We start from the raw sequence: 23780 nt of genomic DNA on the forward strand, positions 1-23780 counted from the left end.
GTCTTAAGGTGTTATGCAAGGGCCCAATAAATTGTTAAAAAATAAAAATAGCCTTTTACATCTACTTCAATCAACCTAAAAAATACTTGGATTTGATTTAAAAATTAATTAATTAATAGAGCAGATGGATTACGTAAAAAGAAAATGTTTGACTGGCTTCTAGTAATGTTCCCTGAGGGTGGGAAATAAATGTACACATAACTATCACCAGTGGCAATATGCAGTACATGTCATTTTCTGATGCTGTTCCTCGTAACAGACTGAGTTACAGCTGGTGCTGGAGGAACACCAAAGACTACAGCAAAACAGAAGAAAAATAATTATAAAACTTTAGTATTTAGAACTGCAATTACAAAACCCAACAAGATTACATATACAAAAAGGCACATGCCCTGAATCAGACATGTTGATCACAAACAACAGACAGGTAGATTTCATACAAAGTCAAAGATGTTATTCTGGCACATAGCAAGCAGCAGCAGGCTTTAATGCAGAAGCTTAATGTAAAGATGTTAACTGATTTTAGTGGACACGATCCCTTACAAATCATTTACAAGCCATAATTAGTTTACTATTTACATAAGTCATTTTTTGTTTATCAGATTAAATCTGTATCCCACAATGGTGTTACTTCTGCTGGTTAGTAGTTTTATAAGCCTCCTTCAGTACTGAGGCTTCTGATGATTTGTGTATGGGGAGGGGGTGTTAAAAATAGTTGTTTTTCTACTTTATTACTAAAATGCAACAGGCTTGATAATGAGTTGACATCACTGTCCTTATGTCATTCACGAATGTTGTTAGTATTATATAAGGCCAACACGGTTCGATTTTAACCATATCCGTGGTGAAATATCCATACAGACTCATTTCCTACTAAGCACGTGCGCAAACATCTCAGAAACAGGGTTTTCATGTATTCAAACTGTAAGCAGCACTGGAGACTTAGAAAATGTGTTAGCCGGAACCTGAAACAGGTCAAAGACGATGTTAGTTTTTAAAAAGTCAGACTGCTGTGCAAAAATATATTGTCATCCAACTAAAATACACAATGGTTAAGTCATACGCATATATCTATATATGTATACATAGCTGTTCACTAGGAAGGATAGTACTGCTGCACAATGGGTACAAGTTTAGCTCTTTTTCATTTAAACAGGAATCTTGGGTTAGATCTGTGCAAGTACTTGGCTTTTTACACCCAACAGCACTGCGTCTGTATACACATATATATATATATATATATATTATATTTTCATGTATACATGCACAGTATGCTAGTGGCAAACCATATCCAACATCAGTATCACATACACTAATTGTAAAATGCTACAGTGCAAACATATGAATTTGTTAACAATACTGCAGGCCTGGAATTTCTTCGTGAAAATGGCCTGCAGGACCCTAGGTATAGAATATATTAGTGTCTTTTCATTAGTCAGAAATTGATGGCCATTGTCATCCATTATTTGACTCCCTGTGACACCCCATTGTTTTAAACTGCTTCTCGCAGCAGGAGGCTGACATGACTCAGGGCTAATCAGAGACTCATGGGGTTTAACTCAGTGGAAATTGTAGGATAGTGGAGTTTTTCAATTGTTTGCACTGTAACAGAGTGTGGAAAATTTTAATATCAGGTATTAATTTTGTATAAATAATCCTGATGTTGATCAAAAAACAGACGCATAAAAATTGCCAACCAGAGTGTTCTTTTTACTTTTCAAGAGAAACATGGAGTATTCAACCTTGTTCTGAAGATTGGAGGGAGGGAGAGGAGAAGAAGAAGAAGAAAATGGTCATTTAAATCCTAACAGCAAAATAATCATCTACTATCCTTCTATGTATTAAAAACCAGTTATCTGTATACTTTAATCACCTCCTTCCTAAAGCTAAACACATTTCAAATCAACGTGAGACAATTTTGCATAACAATCCGAACAGCTGCTCTAAGACCTGTCTGTGTTAAAAGGACTGAACTGTTCCAAGATATGTTACAACTAAGCAGTTTCAGTACCATTTGCTCCTGAAATTATTCACTATGTCCACACTAGCGGGCCTGTCTTGCATAAAGCAGCTCTGCATCTGGGAAGGCTATTTAAAATGACTACAGTTTAAGTTGTCAATAACCTACCTGGGAATCCTTGACCATTGTAAGCGATGCTAGAACACTGGGATGAATCACAATACCCAGGTGGGCCTGGGGGACCTCGAATACCCCCATTTCCAGGACGACCCGGTGGCCCAGGTGGCCCTCGTGAACCTGTAGAACCTGGTGGGCCAGTTCGAGACTCTCCTGGTGGACCTAATTTTAGAATTCAAAGGAAGATAATTTTTTTAAGGAGGAGTCAACCTGTCATAAACCACTGGCACTACTGCCGTCTAGACTATGAATGAGCCTTTGGTAAGAAAACGTTGATATTTGGCTTCTACATGTGGTCAATGAAACAACCAAAGAGAACCAAAATGTGACTCATCACTAGTTGCTTTCCTATGTGTGGCTAATTTAAGGTCTTTATTCACAGAAACTGATTTGGCAAGGTTTGAGCCACGCTAAAGACATCAATGAATTCTCTGGTTTATTTCCACTCTGTGTGAGATATGAAGATCTCAAGGGAAACTACTACATTAGACAAGCACATTGGATTTCAATTAAAACACAGGAGTGCATTAATTCTGCTACCCTGCAACCCTAGAGTAGATGAGGTAATGTTTTCTTTGGAACAGGCTGTATTATGGTTAACAGAAATGTAGAGTTTCAACTGGGGCTAGAATTTGTTGCAAGCTTCTTATGGCTCTTGTAATGAAAAAATCATGTTTAAACTAGTAAATTAAAGGCAGAAACAATGAGAAAGCCTAACTATTTCTGCCAAGACATCAGTAAATGATCAGTGAATGAAATCAAATGACACAAAGAACAAAAGTAACAGAGAAAGGATCATATTCTGTACTAGTAACACTATGCTTTGCTGCTAAAGGACATCAGGGTAACTACAAACATGATCCAACAATGGCACTAGACATTCCAAAAGTATCAGGTGATATTTTGTTTCTATCAAATAGAAAAAAGTGAGAAAATGTCCATTTCAGTAGGAATCAACCCCTGCTTACTGAGTCAATAAAGGGTCAATCAGTATTTTCATCAAAAATATTTTCATGTGCAAATGTGCCAGAAGAATAAATTATATGATAAAGCCAACTTTCTACTAGCCATGTCTAAAAACTATTTCTAGTTAAAGTTTTCAGGATTTCACTTTATTTCCAATAAATGTCAAAAATGTACAGTGCATTGAGTAACATATGCTTATTTGCTATAAGGAGCAATTAAGTAATCTGACTTTCTAGGAAATTTTGTTCTCTTTTACTTCTACTGTTCTGTAAGCTGATGTAAATTAAAAACAGAAAATTTACCAGGTGGTCCAGGCAAACCTCGTGGTCCTTGTGATCCAATCCCTCTTTCACCTTTCTCTCCTGGCAGTCCTAAAGATCCAAAAGGAAATAAAAACCACACACACAAAAAGAAACCATGTCAGAAAACTATATTTTTTCATGCTCTCTCATTGATTATAACATATACTTCAAATAGTTTATTGCTTTATATCTCTGCTCTAGGAAGTCTTAATTTGGATGAAGAAAATATTTTAAGGAAACAAACATCTCAGTTTGAAAGACAAGATTTTTAAATGTAGTGTACAGCGGTAACCTGGTGTGAAGAGACTGTCTTAAAACATAGTAACATCTTTGAGGTACCCATGATATGGTAGAAGTTCATTCCACACATCTACCAACAAGAGTAAAGGTATACAAGCTTTGTACATTTCTGTTACAAATACACTTTACACATCCTTCAAAACCTAATGAAATAGTGTAAGTCAATGTTATCATATAGCTGGATTCAGAAGTTCATTATTTTCTTTTAAGCGGTAAATATTTACAGTAAAATCTATGTTAGAAAACACAACACTATGTCCACATTCTGAAGTGTAACAGCCAGAACAACTGAGGGCCAGATTCACTGGTTACAGCCTGGCTCCCTTATGCTATTGTAAACCAGCCATAACCCAGGCTTAACAAGCCATTTAAACTGAGTTTACACCAACTTTGCATCACCAGAGCAGCTCAAAGCAGCTGAAGTGTACTGGCACATCTAATCATATATTTCCCATATACCTACTACTCTGCTTCAGCTGAGACACACAACTGCAGTGTCACTAAGCTATGGTTCACCCCACATTCTTGTTAACTAATCTTATTTTGCCCTCATCCAGATGCCAGTTCAGAAAAGTAGCCTGTCAAGATGCAGCTAATAGCAGAAATAGCTTTGAGAAGAGAATGTTCTTTGTACTAAGATATCTTGACAAAGTTGATATATTTTCTTGAGATAGCATTGAGACTCGGCAGTGACTGGTGTTCCATAAATACCACACGGAGAGAGAAGTACTGTAGATGCAAATCTTTGTAATTTTAGATCTTGTCTTCAGACACTGAATATTCCACTGTACCAGCTGTACCAATACCTTCAGAGCAATTCAATTGGCTATGGAAAGCTATATGCTTCATGGCCTTTCTGGCCGATGCAGCTGCATTGCATTCCTCTGCTGACAGTTTTTGAAATATGGTCATACATATGCTCTTTGAGCACTGCTCACCTCTTTCACCAGGTGGTCCTTGGTCGCCAGGTGTTCCTGGGAACCCTGGTCTTCCTCCAGGTCCAGGTTCTCCTCTTGCCCCAGCACTTCCTGGAGGCCCTGGTGGTCCTGGAGGTCCTGGTTGATTGCGGTTTGCATAGTAATCATTCGGGATTTGATTCAGCATGTGATTGAACCGGTTCATTTGGCCTTTAAAGAGAAAGAAAGGGTTTTTTAATCATTTTTCATTAAAATCACACATACACACACCCGCCACCCACTGTCCAAATAGTGGAGAATTGGAACATATGCACAGATTAAGATGAATGCAAGATATGATCATGTAAAATACATGGGGAAGGGGAGGGGGAGAGGGGAGATTCTGGCAGCAGACATGAGTAGATAAAAATTCACAGCCACCAAAACTGAGTTTTGGATTACAACAGCCTTGTTGGTTGAGCCCTACCAAAGAACTCTCTCCTAGTCTGCAAGACAGCAAAGGCTAATTCCAAAAGATTATCTGAAATGCAGTTCTAGCCATCAAAAATAGACATTTCTGGGTACTCTGCATTCAAAGAACAGATATTACAGTGGCAAGGAACAGAAGATGAAATTCAGCCCCATGCTGAGGGCTTGCACAAGGGTGATGTATCACTTAAGACCCACTTAAGCTCTGAGGGTGCATACACCTCTGCTAGCCCTGGTCACAGGGGCAAATTTAACTCCCAGAGAATGTTTGTGTTACTCAAGAGAGACAGCTCTGTCCAAGTAAGCAGCAAGGAGTTCTGAAGGGGAGACCCAGCTATTTATTCTTGACTAGAAGTATGGTGACCATGCAGAGGAAGGCTCAGTATAGGGAACCTAAAACAGAAGAAGACATCCTAGTAGTTCCATTACAAGTGACACTACTTGGGCACAACTTGATATTTTTTGGCTGAACAAAATAAGTATGTCACAATTCCCTATCTATCTGGGGTTACCTCAAAAATAGCAGTATCAGAGTATAAGCAGAACATGCCATATTGCATAAATAACAAGGTATAAGCAAATATTGCCCTGTCTTCCTTGGGGGACTTCCCGACAGCAAACGCTGTGCAGCTGTGCTGTGGAAGAGGTAGAGATGATTTGAGGAAGCTGTGCAGGGGGTTACACTTCCTGTGAAGCACAGAGCTGCACTCTGGGGTTGCATAGGGAGCTTAGAGGATCCTCCACTGAATGAATCATCCAGTGGTCACTCCTGCCTGGAGGCAGGGGCACATTAGGGCTACAGGGTGCTCCATCAGCTTTGGGGATGAAGTAAAAACAAAAACCATTAAAATATTGTTTTGGGGGGCCTGAATTTTGGGACTTAGCCAGTGAAATTATTTCTTCCCTTGCATAACACAATTTGTCCTGTGTGCATCGCTTGCCCAGATAGCATGTGACAATATACTTCAATCCTAATACCTGTAATGCTCCTTCCATTCCAGCCTTGTGCCTTCCATCTCTCAGAGGTGAGACCTGGTTTATGCCAAAATGTGTGGTGGCTTTATGACATGGACAGTGCTAAAACAGGGACATAGCTGACTGTGCAAAATCATTCCCTTTGTGGCATGTGCACGATCTGAATATGGGTCTCCAGAGGTGACCGATTAGTTCATTAACAAGTTAGCCCTTCTGATTCAGGAACTAATTTTGTGGTGCATTTTCCTTCCATCAGATTGGTGGTACAGAAGATAGCAATGACAACACACTGGCTCCTGTTATGCTTTGCAGCCAGGATCCTTTCATCTCAAATTTAAATCATTTTGACTTTTCACAAATGAGCTATTAAGTTAGCCATATGGAAAACAGAACTAGGAAAAGCACAACATTGTTTACCATTTATCAATTGTTCACAGACTTGTCTTGCAACAGCTCGCATCATGTTCTGAGAAGCAATATCTCCCTTAATAATTAAAACAAGTATTATATTAGTACATTGTCTGTGCTTTTAAAAAGCCAGTATTTATTACATTAAAGTAAGTGATAAACTAATTTTAAGGTAGTACTTACTCTGTCACCTTTTTCTCCTTTAATTCCAGGTGGACCCTAAAACAAGTTAATTTCCATTATTATTTAATGCATCTACATATACTGCAGTTTATTGTATAGGAACATGGAAACATAGAGGGATGAAAGAAAATGGAAGGATGAAGAGAGAAAAAGAAAACATGCTTTGTAAGTGCAATCTGGTGCATATATACTACACTGACAGGTGGTTTAGATGGATTCGATAAACGCATCCAGTTGTGTCCTTACATGCACCTGCAATCATGCAGAGCCTGCAATTTTTCATCAGCAAATCAGATAGGTCAGACGTTTCAATGGAAATATTTGTATCCAGTTATTAGCAGATGCAAAACTGTGCCCAAAAAAATAGAGGCCATTTTTTTCTTTTAAAAAAGGTACCCTGTTGAAAGCTTTCTTGTACTCCAGGTAAACTGTGTCCCTGTCTGTTGAAACAGTATATTATTTCCTCACAAATTCTATCACATTTTTCACTGTATTTGCTGTTGATAGCCATGCTGATTATCTCTCCTTAAATCAGAAATATTGATCTATTCTGATTCTGATAAGTGACTGCAGTACTTTCCCCAAAATTGAAGGCCTGTTTTTTCCATACTTTCCCTAGATGCTTTCTTAAACATAAAAGAGTAACATTATTTTCTTCAAATGTTACTGACTATAAGCAAATTCTTACTTTACTCTTCAATTTGTCTCTGTCCTAAACAAACCTGCTACTACTTCACTTTTATTATAAATAATTTACAGTAGAAAAGCAACATCGTGAAACTGAGGTTGTAGAAAATGTTAGAAAAAAAGTCACATGATTCAGAGTTAACTTCACTATTGTTTTTATCATGTGTCTCATTCTGGGTCTTTATCCTGTATGGGACCTGATACAGCAGTCCTTTCACAGAAAAGCCCTGTTTACTCCAGTAGGAGTTCTGTCTGGGGAACAGCTGCAGGATTAAGATATTTCACCCAACATTTAGGTCCTGGAAGTGTTATTCTTGAAAGAGTGTTTACCCTATCAGCACAATCCTGCAACTGTATTCTCTTTGAACTTTGTGGCAGGTTCCAGAAGAGAAAGAGCAAAGCAACCATTTGGTTATGTGACTGAACAGACTCTGACAGATTCTGAAAGAAGAGGTCCGAAGGAGAAAGTCAAACTAAACCCAGAGAGACTGAGGGATTATGACACAGAGGGCACACTGTAAGGTTAAAGGCTATGTTCCTAGCAGGGCACCTCTGAAAACAGGGCCATATGATCTGGTTCAGTCTTGTTGCATATATTATGTTACTCTTTAATTGTAAATAGTAATTTCAGTCTGAAACAATGTCCTGCCTCATTCATTAACAAACTAAACTGAGACCAAAGACTGCACATCCAGGAAGGGTAGCTATCTCCTCCAAACCCAGCAGTGAGAAACAGAGAGTGTAATCCTGCATTGAGGGATGCAGGACTATGGGCAGGAGGTATAGAAGATTGGGAGAGATGGCTTTGAGTACCTATTCTGTTTCCAATGACATCTCCCTTACTAGTTGCTGAATGCTTCTAATCTTACAATATACTACAAATACCTGTTGTAGTGTGAATTGAGCTGTCACCATAATTATTTTCATTTGTCAAGAGCTGTATTTCTTTCGCTGACAGCATTTTCCCATTTGCATTTGCATTCCATGGCGAGGGTTTTTTTGGTGTTGGTGTTGTTTTTACAAGAAGCCAACAAGAATGACTGATTATCCACTTGTAAAAACAAATGTTTGAATTGTCACAATTGCATAAAATACACTCGGAGGCCATTTTTAAAGAACACAATTCAGAAAATATACACACATAATTCATTCTGAAAATTAAATTTTGTGTGCGCCTCTCCCATGTAATGTTTTGAGACTTTAGCCTTTTGTTTGCATTCCACTCTTAGCAAATAGAAGGGCCAAGAAAGAGCATGACACAGTTTCCTGGGAAAATGTAATTATGATGCTTAGTATGTTGGATTTTGCAGATTTTCACACTAGATAACAATGACCTCACAAAGATGTTTATAGCTGGTTTTGGTCCATCTGACATAATTATGGCCACAAGCTAAATACAGATGCCCATTTCAAATAGGCCAAAAATCAGACACATGATCATTTTAACTATTCGTTTGCTCTCTGAGAAATCTAAAAATCTGGTGCCATTTAAAGCCTTTTTTAAATGTATCCCCAGAGATCAAAAAGAAAAAGCTTGCTTGACCCATGTTTAGTGCAAGAGATGCTTTTGTGTACAGCTCTAGCAATGCACTTTAATCCTAACTGTAACAACCCCCATCAGATTTTAGAAATTTTCAAGAGCACTTTGCTCCCACGGAAGTCAATAGACATTTCATTGGTGACTTCAGTGGGAACAGAATTAGGGCCAGCGCTGAGTGCTTTTGAAATTCTCACTCCTACTGTCTCATGAGCAGACTGCAAATTTTGCCAAAACATGCCCAAACTGCAAAGTAGTTCTGAATATAGACCTGCAAATTCCCAAAGGTGACTCGTTCAATAGTCTGCTGCTTCACCTAGCTACCATCATCGTTAGTTACATCCTTAGCCCTGGTGCCTTTGACAATTTAATATTTTTAAGCAGCCCATTTATCACTATTATAAAAGCAAATGCTGAATGTAGGCAGTAGCTGATTTTTTTTCATAACATTCTTGTTGTACCCACAAATAACTTCAATAATACACTACCACAAATCATTCCACTGAGGTCACAATAGAGCTGGATATAATTTGAATGCAATAGCAGTATTTCATAAACTTCCTTTGAGATCACAAGGCCTCAAATTAAGGAGTTGGAATGGCTACTTTGAAATGGCATGTGTGGACATGATTCATAGCCATTGGAGCATGTCATGCCTATAATTTGCAAACTAATAATTGCTTAATAATAAGCACACAACGCATATGATCATGGGTTCAGAGATTAAAGTTTACCTAAGAAAACACTGTCACATCAATACTCAAAATTCAAAGCAAACATTGACAGAACAGCTTTGAAGCAAGAATAGTTTGACTCTCGGTTGTGCAGACAATGTTAAAGGCCTGCTAGATACAAAAACAACTCTCACATTTCTCTCATGAATCACATAGGGAAATATTATGGCTTTTTCTACTCCAGTATATATAATATGAATAGCTAGGTAAATAGGGTGCAACCCACAAAGCAACATAGGCTCAGAGAGTGGGAATGACTCTGTAGCCCAGTGCCTAGGCCCTAAGGTACCCATGTGTGTATGGTCCAGTACCCCTGCTCCAGTCACTTTTTTGTTATTCATCCATAGTGGAACAGCTTCAGTGGGAGAGACTGAGGGAGCCCCACATCAGAGTGCTCCACAGTTCAGTGGCTGGAGCACTCTACTGAGAGGTGGGAGATCCCTCTTCAACTCCCCTCTCCTACTCGGGAGAGAGGGGGAATTAAAGCAGCGTCTCCCAGGTAAGTATGTTAAACACTGGGTTAAAAGTTATAAGGTTGGCATCTCCCTCCTCCTCCAGTGGCTGTTTTGTGTGCCGCAAAGCAGGGGCCTAACTCATTCCCACAAGAAGCCGCTAAGGCGCCTAAGCCACCTCATTCCAGAGTCCCATTCGTGGACTGCAAGAAGAGATAGGCACCTCCCTGCAGCCCAGATTTCGGTGCCTATCTCTGAGCGGAGCAGGGCTTAGCCCACACCCCTCTGGTTGGCATCTCTCATTGGCTAGTTTAGGAGGCTCTGCACCAAGCATGCCGGCTTTTGTGGATCGCAATCTAAGGAGCCTGTCTCTCCCCATTCATTGTATAGGGAGCCTAGGCACCTAACTCGGCTTTGTGGATCACAGTGTTGTCTCTGTGATTTCTTAGGTGCCTACAAGTTAGGCTCCGTGGCACTCAGCATTGCAACACCTAACCTGGATCCCACCCAGAATTCATCACAAATAATTTTATTCAATGAATTTAGTTTCTCTTTCTGTTTGCGAATTGTCAGCATGTTGCTATTTTCTGGAAATGAATTTATTTATACCGGTACCTATTTGCTGAATATATTTGTGTAAATATTTCTTCATCTGTAACATTCTTAAGCTGCTTTGATTGGAAATATTGTCACAGTGTGTCTCAGTTCCCTGATTAAATGGATGCACATATGAATTAAAAATTCATTTTAGTCAATTATCCTAGCCACTTTCTGACCATATTCTCTAATGTTTGCTTAAAATTAATTGTTCCATAGAGCTCATTTGCTGGAGTGTCTACAAAACATGAAAACAGAAAAGAGGGCAACTAATTGAAGCAAACTTCAAATGCTCACATGCTGCATGCTATATGCAGAAATATTTTTGCAGTTCAGTGCCGCTCAAACAAAAAGAAACGTCTCAAGGCTCACATCAGCCAAAAGCCATGTTAGCTGGTTGAAAAGCTTTTTTAAAGGGGCATATTGCATCACTGGTTTCTAAGCAACAACCTTTCCATTGACTTTGTTGGAGAGCATTGCTCCAATACAAAAGGCAAGATATTCCTCAAAGATATTTATTGCCAGCAAAATTTCGATAGCTGAGAAACATCAAAAGCATTAATCTCGCCAATGCAAATGGATCCTTTCTCTCCTTTCTCATTAATGAGAAAGTGCATTAGTCAACTTTCAAAACTTCACTGAAGCTGAATGATCCTGAGTCTCACATCAGCAACCTCGCAAAGGAAATACTCTGATTTTGATTTGTAAATGAAGCAAAGGGTTGTCATTAATACAGCTGAATACTAAAGACAGACCTGCCTAAACACTAAACTAATTTTCCATTGGGATGTTTGAGAATACTACCCGTTCAACAACACAATTGCCTTTTCAATTACTGAGTGAAGCTTGTCCATTTGTGTCCTCATCCAACTTAGCGACATTCTGTTTAGATTTCACTTTATTTTCTTTTAACGGAAAAAAATGTGCACTTCAGCCAACTGCTTGCCAGAATGTTGAGAGAAAACGGCTGCTGCCACCATTCTAGTTTGTTGACCTCCTGTGATGAGGATGCTTGGGGTGACTGAGAGGCAATGTTAGCTTTTGCTTTATCTGGGACTTTTTTGAGCAGTGGGGTGAAGGCTGGAATTGTGGCAAGACTCCGCAGCTGAGAAAGGATAAGCCAAGAAATATACTTTAAAAGACAACAGGCTTGATTGCTCTCCCCGGAAGATCTTCCCCTACTCATGTGCTGTCTCAACGGGACCATGCTCCGAAGTGAATAAAATCTGAGGCTGCATTTACTGAACAGAGTTCCATTACACATACTGTGCAACCCCCTTTAAAGAGGGTCCCAGGGCTAGCCACAGCATGCTAGGTCCCTGGAAGGATCTCTCCATTGCAGCTCTATATAGAAAACATAAATGACTTCTTTATTCTTAACAGTTAACAGATGCCATAGTGCTCTGATTCTTTTCTTCTCTTCCCTTTTGTCTATTACTGATCTAAAATCCCACTTTCTTTTCTTTTGGGAGTACTTGTTAGCAAATTATCAAGGTGAAACTTTGCAAATCTATGAAAATTCAATTAATGCTTCAGAGAACAGCTTGACTTGGTACTAATGTGCATTGAAGTACAAAACCTTTTACAGCCATGCTAATGCGTTAAGGAACGTCTGTGATCTACTTGAATTTGCAACGTTTGTAAGAGCTGCAATACATTTATTGGCTAAAACTGAGGTGGCCAAATGTATAACCCTGATGTCAACACTCACTGGCAATTTGCCAGGAGCTGGAGGGCTGCATATAATTTGCATTTAACTTTGTATACTTTTGACATAGGGTCATAATATTTGAGTATATTTGCATCTTCTCTGGTAAGGGCCAGTTCCTGCCACGCTTACTTACACTGAGTGTTACCTTACACCACATACCACTCAACAGGAGCAAAAATGACAAGATCTAGTCCTATGTGAAGAGAAGTTATTTGCTCCTCGAGTTCACCAACAGCAGCGGGCAGGTGACCAGTTCTCTCCTGGACCTGCGGTTACAAATACCAGGCAGGCCTGGACTACATTTCAGGAGTTTGCAGGCTGTAGTTGGCCCTTGGGCTGCACCTTTGGCACTTCTAATGCAAAACACAAACTTAAATGTCGAAATCCTGTCTACCATGAGTCTCACAAAACATCTGCACAAAGCACAAGCCAGAACTCCTGCTGGGATCTGTTCTGAAAACATTTGAAACACTAGATGCGATGTCGTGCAGTGTCACTTCACAGGAAAGTGGGAAATTTGAAGCAAATTATACTTTCAAATGACATGAACTCCGGGATTAGTTTTTAGAAGTACTTAAACAGTACTTGTACTTTCTGAATTTATACAGATTTGGCTAGATTAAGGTTATTCCTGCACGGGTCAGGGCATAGATAGCCTCTCTCGTCTTTTGAGTGCCTGTACAAGGACAGACACAATGTTGGCTTTTGTGCTCCTGGCCTGTTAGGAGGAGGGGTGGCTAGCACCGATAGCAGAACTAAAAATAACAATAGCCCTTTATTTGTTCAAAGCATTGGACAGACAAATGAATCCTCACAACTCCCCAGCAAGCTGGTAGGTTAGGTAGCATTAATTGCATTTTACAGAAGAAGAAAGCTGAAGTGACTTCCCAATGCCTCACAGAGACTGAGCCAGCATTAGAATACACGAACACCTAACTTTTCGTGCCTGTGCGCATTCCGCCAGACCATACACTCCGTGAGGATGGAGAACTCTGCCCCTTTCCAAACTGGCTGGCACAAGGGAATGAATCCTGCACACTTTCAGAGACATCACAGCTCCTGTTCTGGCTGATTCAGCTCAAATGTTTCCTGGGACCACACTACTTCTGCTCCCTCCCTTACAATGTGGGGCCGGGGCTGTCAAAGCCTTAGTAGAGCCCGCAGTACTTAAATAATGTTTAAAGCGTGTTGTTAAATCACAAACATTTGCAAACCACCAGTGATCATATAACATTATCAAAGATTTTCCACCTTCAGCATTATACCACTCTTTACTATAAAAAAACCCCAATTTCCAGTAATTCTGCTGACCTAGCTCTTGATGTTTATACAGTGTAGAAATATATGTCTTGGCACGTATAGACTGTGCTTTTTTTTTAGTAGACACCAGTAACCACAGTTTCCAGCCCCAACTATTAAAATGAACAGAAAGATGTACTATAAAATAAAATTGTTTAAAATTAGGTTTGTGGCCTTAGCTCAGCTTCGATGTATTTACCACTTTCATGAACATACATGAGACAAATATTTTAAAGCCAGAGTAAGTCGCATATTTATCTGCAGCTAGAGTATGTTACAACTGATACTGTAAATATAAATCATTCTCTCACTTGTGGCCCACGGTCTCCTGGTTTCCCTGGTTTTCCACTTGGACCTGCTACTCCTGGAACTCCTGGAGTGCCCTAAAACAGAACGACATACAAAGGAATGCTAAGAAACAACGTTAGTGGCTGAGCGTAACTGGTTCTGAAATCTGCCACAATGGATACAGCTACGCTGTACAAAACAAACAAACAAAAAACGATGGCAGCCAGTATGTGAGCTTGGGTCAACTGACTCGGGCTCATAGGGTGGGTTTCTGAGCCCAAGGGGGAATATGTACACTGCTATTTTTAGTTGACCCAGGCTCTGAGACGCATTGCCGTGGGTTTTTGTTTGCAGTGTAGATGCACCCAATGTACGTAAGTGAATAGCACGTTTAAGAGAAAATTATTCTTATCCCTAACATAGAGCCAGAATTGCAATGGCATTTAGCTGCTTAAAGATGGAGATAGGCACCTAGTGGGATTTTCAAAAGCACCCAGGTGCCGCAGGTTTCGTTTTTATTCAGGGTTTCCTGAATAAAGATCACATGATTTGGCCCTATTGTAGTTCTGTGATTTGTGCAGAAGTCATGACCACAACTCTACAACATTCACTTCAGTGATTTTTAGATAGATTTGAACAAATGAAAGACCAGCACATTGTCCAATACAGCCACCAATATGTGCTATAAAGTTCAACATTTTTAATTAGTCATAACTACTCAAATATTCTTCTACTTGTCCTGAAGTGATAATTTTTCATAATTATTGGGTCTATAATTACCTGATCCAGTTTCTCTATATTGTTTTCTAACCCAACAGTACTTAAGGAATAAGTAAAGTTCATGAAAGCCAATTGAGTAACACCACTATGAAAACAGAATCAAACCCTAGTAGTTCTGTGTATCATTTTTAAATTAAGAGTTTGCAAGTTTTAAACAACTTCTCCCCTTCTTCCCTTTCCAATAGTTTTCAACATCATAATGTTCATTTGATATGTTTTTTCAAATATGATAAAGGATTCATTTGATGGAGTTCAAAAGCAGCATAGTGGAATTCTCTCCTTTTTGGGTTATATCTCTTGGTTCATTCTATGCTGAGGTATTATATTTACCGCTGATCCAGGTGGGCCTCTGGGTCCTGTGGCACCATCTTTTCCTGTGAAACCCTATTCCAAAAATGAAAATATTTACAGATTAATAAGGACAGGCCTAAGGCTGCAGCAATCTTCATTTAAAACTAGTGGCCCTTAAAGCTATGTATAATGGTGCTACTCATAATTAATGCTAAAATGTATGTATAATTTAATGTGTCCGTTATTTAAATATGCACCATTGCTATTGCCAGTTAAATAGCTCATTGGCACAGTTTTACTCAAATTAAGAGAGCCTCAGGCTGCTGACTCACTGAGGGTGGAGTGCCTGTCTCTCAAACACAGCCATATAATGATTAGAAATCTGCTGCCTCCTTCCCAGAGGTGGAATTGGAGGCTCAGCCCAAAGTGACTGATGAGCTCAATCAGAAAGAAGAAAGGGGCCCATTAGGTCAAAGATTCCTCCTTATTGCCCCACTTTGATAAAGCAAAGCCCTGCTCATGGAGAGGATTAAGCAATGCAGAGAATAAGCTTCTAAAATGATAAAGGAAGCAGCTTCTGAATGGTCTTGAGAAGTCCCATCTAAACAGCCTAACACAGCAGTTCTCTAACTGGCTGTTAACTCCCAGTGATCAGAGGTCAAGCATAAAGGGACAAATCCTGCCTTAACAGTAGATTCTGTACATGCACATCCCCCATGTTGTGGATATGCCATTCCATGGGGCTCCCTAACAACAGCAGACAGAATGTGGGAGGGGACCAGGATATTAGCAGGGTCAGAGGTGCCCTGCTCAGTGGATCTCTCATTCTCTCTGCATAGGAGTCATAGAGCCCAATCCAGTCAGTGAATTTGAGTAGCCTCTGCACAAGTTCTGTGGCTGTTTTATGGCCCATGGGTGAAGATTTCCTCCCCACAATCTTCCCGGTCCCCACCAAGCATCTTTCCTGAGTCTCGCTGGACTCTGGGCAGAGGACTTGTTTCTAAAAAAGGAAGAAGCTGAAAAACAGAAAGCAGTGCTGGAGTTTCATGTGCTACAGAATAGAGCATGGCTTGTGCCATAACACTGTAGACTGAAGAGACCTTACCCTGTCACCTGGTGGTCCCACTGGGCCAGGTGGGCCAGACAATCCTGGGGTTCCCTATGGGAAAAAATAATGAGACATTCACACAAGACAGAACACGTACTTGAGCTGTACTAAACACTCCTATGGCAATGAGACAAGCTGTATTTTAACAATGCAATGCACTTTATTATTTATCACATTTTTCCTTACTTCCCTTAAAAAATGTGCTTTACATTTTCAATCCTATTACCAGAATATAGATCTTTTTCAAAAGCCTCTCCAGCTGTGGCTTACTAATGTTGACTAGTTATTGAACACTTGGTACTAAACTCTGGTTATAAGACAATTCGGTTGTTGTGAAGAGCATGAGTTGCAGTCTCTCTTTATTATCCCCTTTTCCCATTCCCACTAGTCTCCGCCTGTTCTATTTTATAATTAGCTGTTGCCACATTTTATATTCTTTCTTAGTATCTTAGTAGCTTCTGTGTCAAGAAGAAACACTTGAAGGTAGTTACAGAAGGCTTCATGGGAACTGAGGACCTCCCATGGCCTCAGCACCTTGCAGGGTCAGGCCCAGAATTACAGGAATTAGAGATGTCTTCTGGTCCATTCCAGGCATTTTCTACTGCCTGAGTGAGTGTTTCAGATAATACAAATAGTATAGGCTGTATACTATCCTCAATTTACACAAAGGGTTCCTATTTATGTAAACGCATGGGCAGATTGAGGCTCATATATCAACAGTATACATATGGTCCACAGCTGTCAAAACAAGTCATAGTCCCAAAACTCCCCCTGAAAACAAATCCCTGAAAAAGACAATAGACGTGTTCTTGATGTTGCCATTCCATGGGGCTCCCTAACAACATTCTTAGTTGTTCTCCTCTTCTAAACTTAATCCCACATTCAACATGGAATCATTGCCCTTACATATATGTACAACTGCAAACAAGCTGAATTTAACATTGATTTCTCTATTTATTTATTTTCTCTTATTCACATTTTAAATGGTTTCATATTTCCTATAATTCAGATTGCTAATGTTACCCAGCACATATCCTATGCAATAAACAGGGAGCAAAAAAGTTCTATTCACAACACTGAGAGTTGTACGAAAAGTGTCCACGCATCGCTGTAGAGGCAAATGACATAAAAAATTAACTTACTGATCGGCCTGGTAGCCCTGGTTCTCCAGCATCACCTTTCATTCCTTGGCGACCCTATAATCATCACAAATTGGTATTAGGAATACAATTTCATGACTCGGGGCTGGTCTTCACTATGGGGAGACTGATGCTGCTTCAGTCGATACAGCAGAGGTTGATTTAGCGGGTCTAGTGAAGACCCGCTAAATTGACAGCAGAGTGTTCTCTGGTTGATCTTGTACTCCACCTCTCTGAGAAGAGTAAGGGATGTCAACCGGAGAGCATCTCCCATCGACACAGCACAGTGAAGACACAGGGGTAAGTCGACCTATGTACATGGACTCCAGCTACGTTATGCACGTAGCTGGAATAGTGTAGCTTAGGTTGACTTACTCCGGAAGTGAAGACAAGACCTCAGAGTGACATTACAATGTTTTGTTCTGGAAACAATTTCATCAATGACAAGTTCCAAGCAATATGTTTCTTTGGTGTTTTCATACTTCAAAGTCTTTCAAATTGCCTGGGACAAAACAAAAATATTTATCACATTCCACAAACACAAGGAATGCATTTAGCCTTCCATGCTGTTTGGCATCCATGGGCCATCCTGATGAAGTTTTTCCTTCAAGCATACATGAAAACCATATATTGACCTTCCATTTGGTCCTTTCCTAAAGGGAATGTGGATCTAATTTCTACCATCATGTCTTTTTGGTTTTCTGTTTTGAATTAGGCCACTTATAAATCTATAAGAATGAGAAGATGAATTGTCTATTGAATGTAAAGTGTGTTTTCCAGTTAGAAGCCAACTTTGCTAATATTCCTAATGAGGAATAACACTTAGCCATATAGATTGGTACAACATTCCAGATATCCCTAATATACTCTGATAGGAAACAGCAAGTTAAGACAGAATAAGATCTTCTCTGGCTACATGCTGAAGTGACCAAGAGTTGGCAGTAGTAGTATCAGGATGCTGTGTGGTCACTTAGGGCTATATTCTGCTCTCTGACCAGTGTGAATCTAGGGAAAGTCCACTGATGTTAATGGAGTTACTTTAGATGTTCATTAATGTAAATGAAATCAGAAGTTGGCATGGATAGCTGTATACAAGAAAGGAACAGCGCCAACAAAGCACTAAAAGAACATAAGGCCAAGCTTTAAAACTTGGATGCCTAAATTTAGGCACCCATTACCTGCTTTACACTTCTAACTGCTGATTTAGTTACCTAAAGAAAGAAGCTAGATATATAAATCACTGCAGATGTGCATAAATCTGTGAAAAAGCTTAGCTGTGACTTCAGGTGCTTAACTTCCCAACATCCAACTTTGAAAATTTGAATCTTAGAGTCTGAAGGTCTGGACAGTGTATAGAAAAGCAGTAAAACAAACCAGTGCAACACACCACACACTACTTCATATATAATCCCCAAGACTGTAGTACATGTAACACTCAGGGTAAAACAATGTGACATTTTAAAGGCAACCAACTTTTGAGCTACAGGGCAAGAAGAAATGACAAAATATGATGGTCAGAGACTTTCGGAGACCACTCCCATGATGTATCAGTTCTCTGTCTCCACACAGTTTCATTCACAGATACAGAATGGTTACTCACTGGTTCTCCTGGAATTGAAAGTCCATTCATCCCTTGTGGACCTGGTGGACCCTGAGGACCCGGTGGACCTGCCTCACCAGGAAGACCAGGTGGTCCCTTAAAACACAAAATTAAGAAGATATTAAACCATGGTTTCTTCCTAGAGTTGCAGCTAGAGGATTTGTATGGACATGCACGTGGACAGGCCAGCAGCATGGGGTTAGTTGATACTTGAACAACATTTGAACTTGCAAGTCCTTATTCAAGCCGTACTTCCATCATTATCCACAGGAAGGTTGATGCTGCTACCCTAGTAAGGACTGCAGGATCAAGCCAAGCAACTATACGCATTTGGCAGCATGAGTAGAGATATAGATATCCACTACTTCTGGAGAGGAGAGTGCCCCAGAGAGTGACTTCCTGCCTCCTCTGACCCCCTAGTGCCTCCCCAGAGAAGGGGAATCATGAGGCAGAGTTGGCATTCCCAACTTTCCATGGCTCCTACCATTGATACACATGATCTGGCTCCCCTATGCAAAAAGCAGAGGACAACAGGATCCTAGGACACACAGACCAGTTACACATCCTGCTTCCCAACGTTCTTCTATATAAATAACATCCAGACTTATCCCTACTCAGAAAACCCTTAAACTTGGGTACTTGGATATATTAGTTTACTGTAGACTTTAACATCCAAATTTCATGTGGTGTGCATATAAACTTAGAAATGCATTCCAGAGAGATACTTACGGCAGGTCCAGTCAAACCCCTTTCACCTCTAGGCCCCTTAGTGCCTGGACCACCCTAAAATAGACATTTGAAAAGAAAATAAATATACACAGTGAGGGAAGGAGAAGATAACTTGTACAGATGCAAATTATCCATCCCCACGATAAAACTGACCAGCTGAGCCAAGGTTTCAAGCAAGAACAAAGTTCTTATATGAACAGATCTTGGCATGCTTGGTGTTCAAAGAAGCACTAATGCAGGAGTAAGAGCTGCATCAGGACCCAAATCAGCAATAGCCTCACTGATCTAGAGGACCCATGTTGATGCTCAGGAAATAGGGAATTTATGCTCTCCAAGCAGCACTTTGTGGACTATGAGCCCCATCTGTCTCCATGTGGGGATCATAGAAATACTACAGACTGGGAATTGCAGTACCCCTGAGGACCAGCTTCTGAAGGAGTGAGGAGAACTAACATGAGACAAAGAAGGTTGGGAGTAGGAGAGGGTTTCTGTGTTGCCGTTCCTCATTGCCCTCAAAGAGGTGGAATGGCCCATTCTCCTGTCCCAACTGACAGCTCCATTTGAAGCTGTTTGTTACCTGGGATTACTGTTTTGACCATACAGCCCCTTCAAGGCTCTCTGCAACTCAATGTACAGAGATGGGAATGTTCTGAGCATGCACAGGGCCTCTCTGGTGTCATCCCCAAAGACTGAGTGGGCAATCACGGACTCAGGAGGAGCAATCACTCCATGGCAGCCATGAGGTTTGGATCCCACTCAGGATACCAGGGTGAACTCTGTGACTATGGAATCAGCTCCTGCCAGCTCTGCTCAGTGGAGCACAGTGCATCTTAAAAGAAGCTTATTTCAACCTTTGGTCCTTTTGAGAGAGTACGGTTTACTTTCAAAACTAATCTCAAAGAGCACTGAAAGATTGTTTGAAAGGGCCAAAATTTCTCTAGGGCCAGAGAGATAGGATTAAAAAAAGAACTAGATAAGTTCATGGAGGATAGGTCCATCAATGGCTATTAGCCAGGATGGGCAGAGATGGTGTCCCTAGCCTCTGTTTGCCAGAAGCTGGGATAGGGCGATAGGGGATGGATCACTTGATGTTTACCTGTTCTGTTCATTCCCTCTCGGGCAGCTGGCATTGGCCACTATCAGAAGACAAGATACTGGCTAGATGGATCTTTGGTCTGACCCAATACGGCTGTTCTTATGACAGGTATCCATGTTTCTTAATGAAATTCAAATAACACCACCACCATAGTTATTTGGAGAAAATGTAAATAAAAGAATAAAGAAGGGAGCTCCTATCTCAGTCTCTGACTCACACAAAGCAGGTGCAATTCCATCAATCGAATTTAGAGCTCAATAAAGACAGAATGTGAATTTACCACAGTCCTGGATCAAATCCCACATTGACTTGTATATGTGATAATCCAACCTCATGCTTTTACTAGTTAAGAAATCAACAGTACTGCATAGTGGACGTTTCTCAGAGTGATTTCAGACATAGCAGAACTTCATTTTATGGGGAAGGGGGAACTGTATTGTTTAATGCACTGCACAGTGCAAACTGTACTTCTAGTTATAGTGAACCTTTGCTTATATTCTTCCTTGAGAGCAATGACATAACTGATTGGAGCTGTACTGCCCAACCCAGCTCTGCAGAGACAAAGGTTACAAGTCCCCTCCTTAAACGCTGCCATGTAATGCTTATGATAGGCCACCCACCCCCATCCCTCCTGAGCCCTGGGATGGAGTCTGGGAGCACTGAACTCCTTGAAGTCAATTGGATGGGTTCTCTCTAGCGACTGATGAGCAGCTGGGAGGATCTTAGAAGGGCTGCAAATTCCTAATACAGCATTCTAGGCTGATAACTTCAAAATGAGAGAAGGGCCATGGGGCTGAAGATAATCCTTCACATACAGCCCTATCATTAATCTCCCCATCCACAAAGAGGTAACCAACTTCTTTCCTCAACAAAGTAAAGAATCCCTCTCTTTGGATAAAATCCTGACTCCATTTAAATCAGTGGCAAAACACCCATTGATTTAAGGGGGGCAGCATTTCCCCTCTTCCTTCAGAAGTTCTGAGGGACTAAGTGTGGCCACAGGGTTGCATTAACCTCTGCAGGCCCACTGCAGAGAGAATGACTCAGGGATCTGAAGAAGGCTGTTTGGGAAAGAAGTGTGGTGAACTCACTTGCATCAGCTGCTCATTTGCATTGTCCCATCCTGAAGGGAGGCTCCAAGGATCCTCACTGCAGAGCAGGTACAAAGCCCCTCTACATCACCGCCAGTGAGGAAAAGGCTAATGCAGAGTAAAAGTAAATGGCACTAATGCCCAGATTTTTAAAGGTTTTTAAGTATTGCTGTGCTCAGCATTGCAGTGCATTAGGAGCCTAAGCCTCATTTTCAAAAGGGATTCAGGCACTTAGGAGCCAAAATGCCATTGATTGTCAATATGATTTTGACTCTTAAATCCCTGAATCCCTTTTGAAAATGAGACTCATGCTTCTAAAGCTGTTAGGCACTGCAACACTCAACACAGCCAAGCCTAAATTCCTTTACAAATCTGGGCCTAAGAATCTACTTCACCTCCTATTGCGCATAATACATGGCTAAGAGATGACCTAATAAATGAGCGCCCAGGCCTTGAAGACAACTATATTGCTCCTGTGTTATGACATTCCCCTCTGACTCACAAAGGTAAATTCTCTCTATCTAACTGAGCCACCATATATTCTCTATAGATACTTGTAAGTGCAAAGTGGAGGAAGATTTGCCTTTTGTTGGATCAGGTTCTGTCTCCCTTACTACTCCTCGTTGAGTAGTGTCTTACTCCACAGGTAAACATATCGACTTCAGTGGGGCTTCTTGAGAAGTAGCATACTACTCAGAACAGATAACGGTTGTAGAATCTCACTTGTGTTTTAAACTCAGAAAAAAGGGGAACAGGCTAATTTAAATGGTGACATGGATCTGGTGATCCCGAATTTCTTCCTCGTTGATGTTTGTACATCTGACAAAAACCACCCCACGGTATGGCACTCATGAGCACAGCTGACATTTCCATGTAGTAAAGGAACACCAGGAGATCAAATGCAAGGGTTCTGTGAGGTCCAGATTGAGGTGCATTAACAGAGCATTATGGAAATGCTTCTTTGATTTCTGCCATTACTGTCTTTCCTTATTTTAAGAAACACATCCCCTACGTTTAGAAAACCAGACAATTTCTCTGTACTAATAGCTGCTTACAGCAGGTCCAGGAGGTCCCGGGGGTCCCACGCTGTCTTGTGTACATGTACAAGCATTTGGAAGAGCTGGGCATTTTGCTTCATCCCTCTGAAAATTCAAGCACAATCATCACACACTCTCTTTAAAAGGAAGCTATTAGCTGGTGGTGTTCCCCCCCCCCCCCCCCACAGCAATAACAAAAACAATCTCCAGAACCTAAGAAGAAGAAACTCTATTTTGAAGTATAACAGAGTTCAACAGAAAAATAGTAATTTCCAAGATTTCCTACTGTGTTTTTCAGATTTGTTATTAGTTTATTTCCTCTAGGATCTTCTTAAGGCAATGGTTGTGTTCTATGCTTGTGTTCTAATATTTACAACAGCGGAGGGACAGGAACACACATTGGTGCACAATCTTTATTGTGTTCCATATGCTCTAATTCCAAATTCTCTTCTGTTCCCTCCCCAAGACAGAAAATATTGTATTGGACAATCAGCTAACACAGACAAAAATAAATGGGATTTTTTTTTCAAGTTCAATCCTACAACTATTTTAATACAAATGAATGTGGACATGACGTACATAATAGCAAGGAAGTTAAATATTATTGCAATTTAGAATATATTTCTGACTCTGTCTGATACTTGTCCCATCATTCTTGAGCTGAATCATTTCAGCACATTCTGAACTTATTCTTTCCTACAGAAGACATTGAAATACAGAGCTGTGCATTGCCAGCTTTGACAATTGTGATTGACATAGGCTCATAGGTATGAGGCATAATAGCTGGCTAATATTAAAGTTGCCAAGTCTTTTATGAATACTATTTCCTGAACAGGATCTGGTCCACTTACACTTACCATTGAAGGAAGATCACAGCATCTATCACGGCTAGTCCAAACTGCATTACATACTATGTCAAAACTCTGGATTTCAAACTGTAAAAGAAAG

General features: G+C 40.4%; 1 protein-coding gene across 1 annotated transcript in view; it reads right to left on the minus strand.

The window, feature by feature from the left end:
- Nucleotides 1–23780, minus strand: part of COL12A1 (collagen type XII alpha 1 chain) — a 121686-nt gene that overhangs the window by 1329 nt on the left and 96577 nt on the right. Inside the window, exons 54-66 of the mRNA XM_045010286.1 lie at nucleotides 23690–23767; nucleotides 22851–22937; nucleotides 19609–19662; nucleotides 18880–18975; nucleotides 17283–17336; nucleotides 16138–16191; nucleotides 15072–15125; nucleotides 13985–14056; nucleotides 6657–6692; nucleotides 6483–6549; nucleotides 4644–4832; nucleotides 3406–3474; nucleotides 2129–2299 (exon numbers count right to left, since the gene is read on the minus strand). Coding sequence (XP_044866221.1) covers nucleotides 2129–2299; nucleotides 3406–3474; nucleotides 4644–4832; nucleotides 6483–6549; nucleotides 6657–6692; nucleotides 13985–14056; nucleotides 15072–15125; nucleotides 16138–16191; nucleotides 17283–17336; nucleotides 18880–18975; nucleotides 19609–19662; nucleotides 22851–22937; nucleotides 23690–23767 — 1081 coding nt within the window. The remainder of the gene's footprint in view (nucleotides 1–2128; nucleotides 2300–3405; nucleotides 3475–4643; nucleotides 4833–6482; nucleotides 6550–6656; nucleotides 6693–13984; nucleotides 14057–15071; nucleotides 15126–16137; nucleotides 16192–17282; nucleotides 17337–18879; nucleotides 18976–19608; nucleotides 19663–22850; nucleotides 22938–23689; nucleotides 23768–23780) is intronic.

This window comes from Mauremys mutica, chromosome 3 (assembly GCF_020497125.1).
Source record: "Mauremys mutica isolate MM-2020 ecotype Southern chromosome 3, ASM2049712v1, whole genome shotgun sequence".
In the NCBI taxonomy this organism is placed as follows: domain Eukaryota; kingdom Metazoa; phylum Chordata; order Testudines; family Geoemydidae; genus Mauremys; species Mauremys mutica.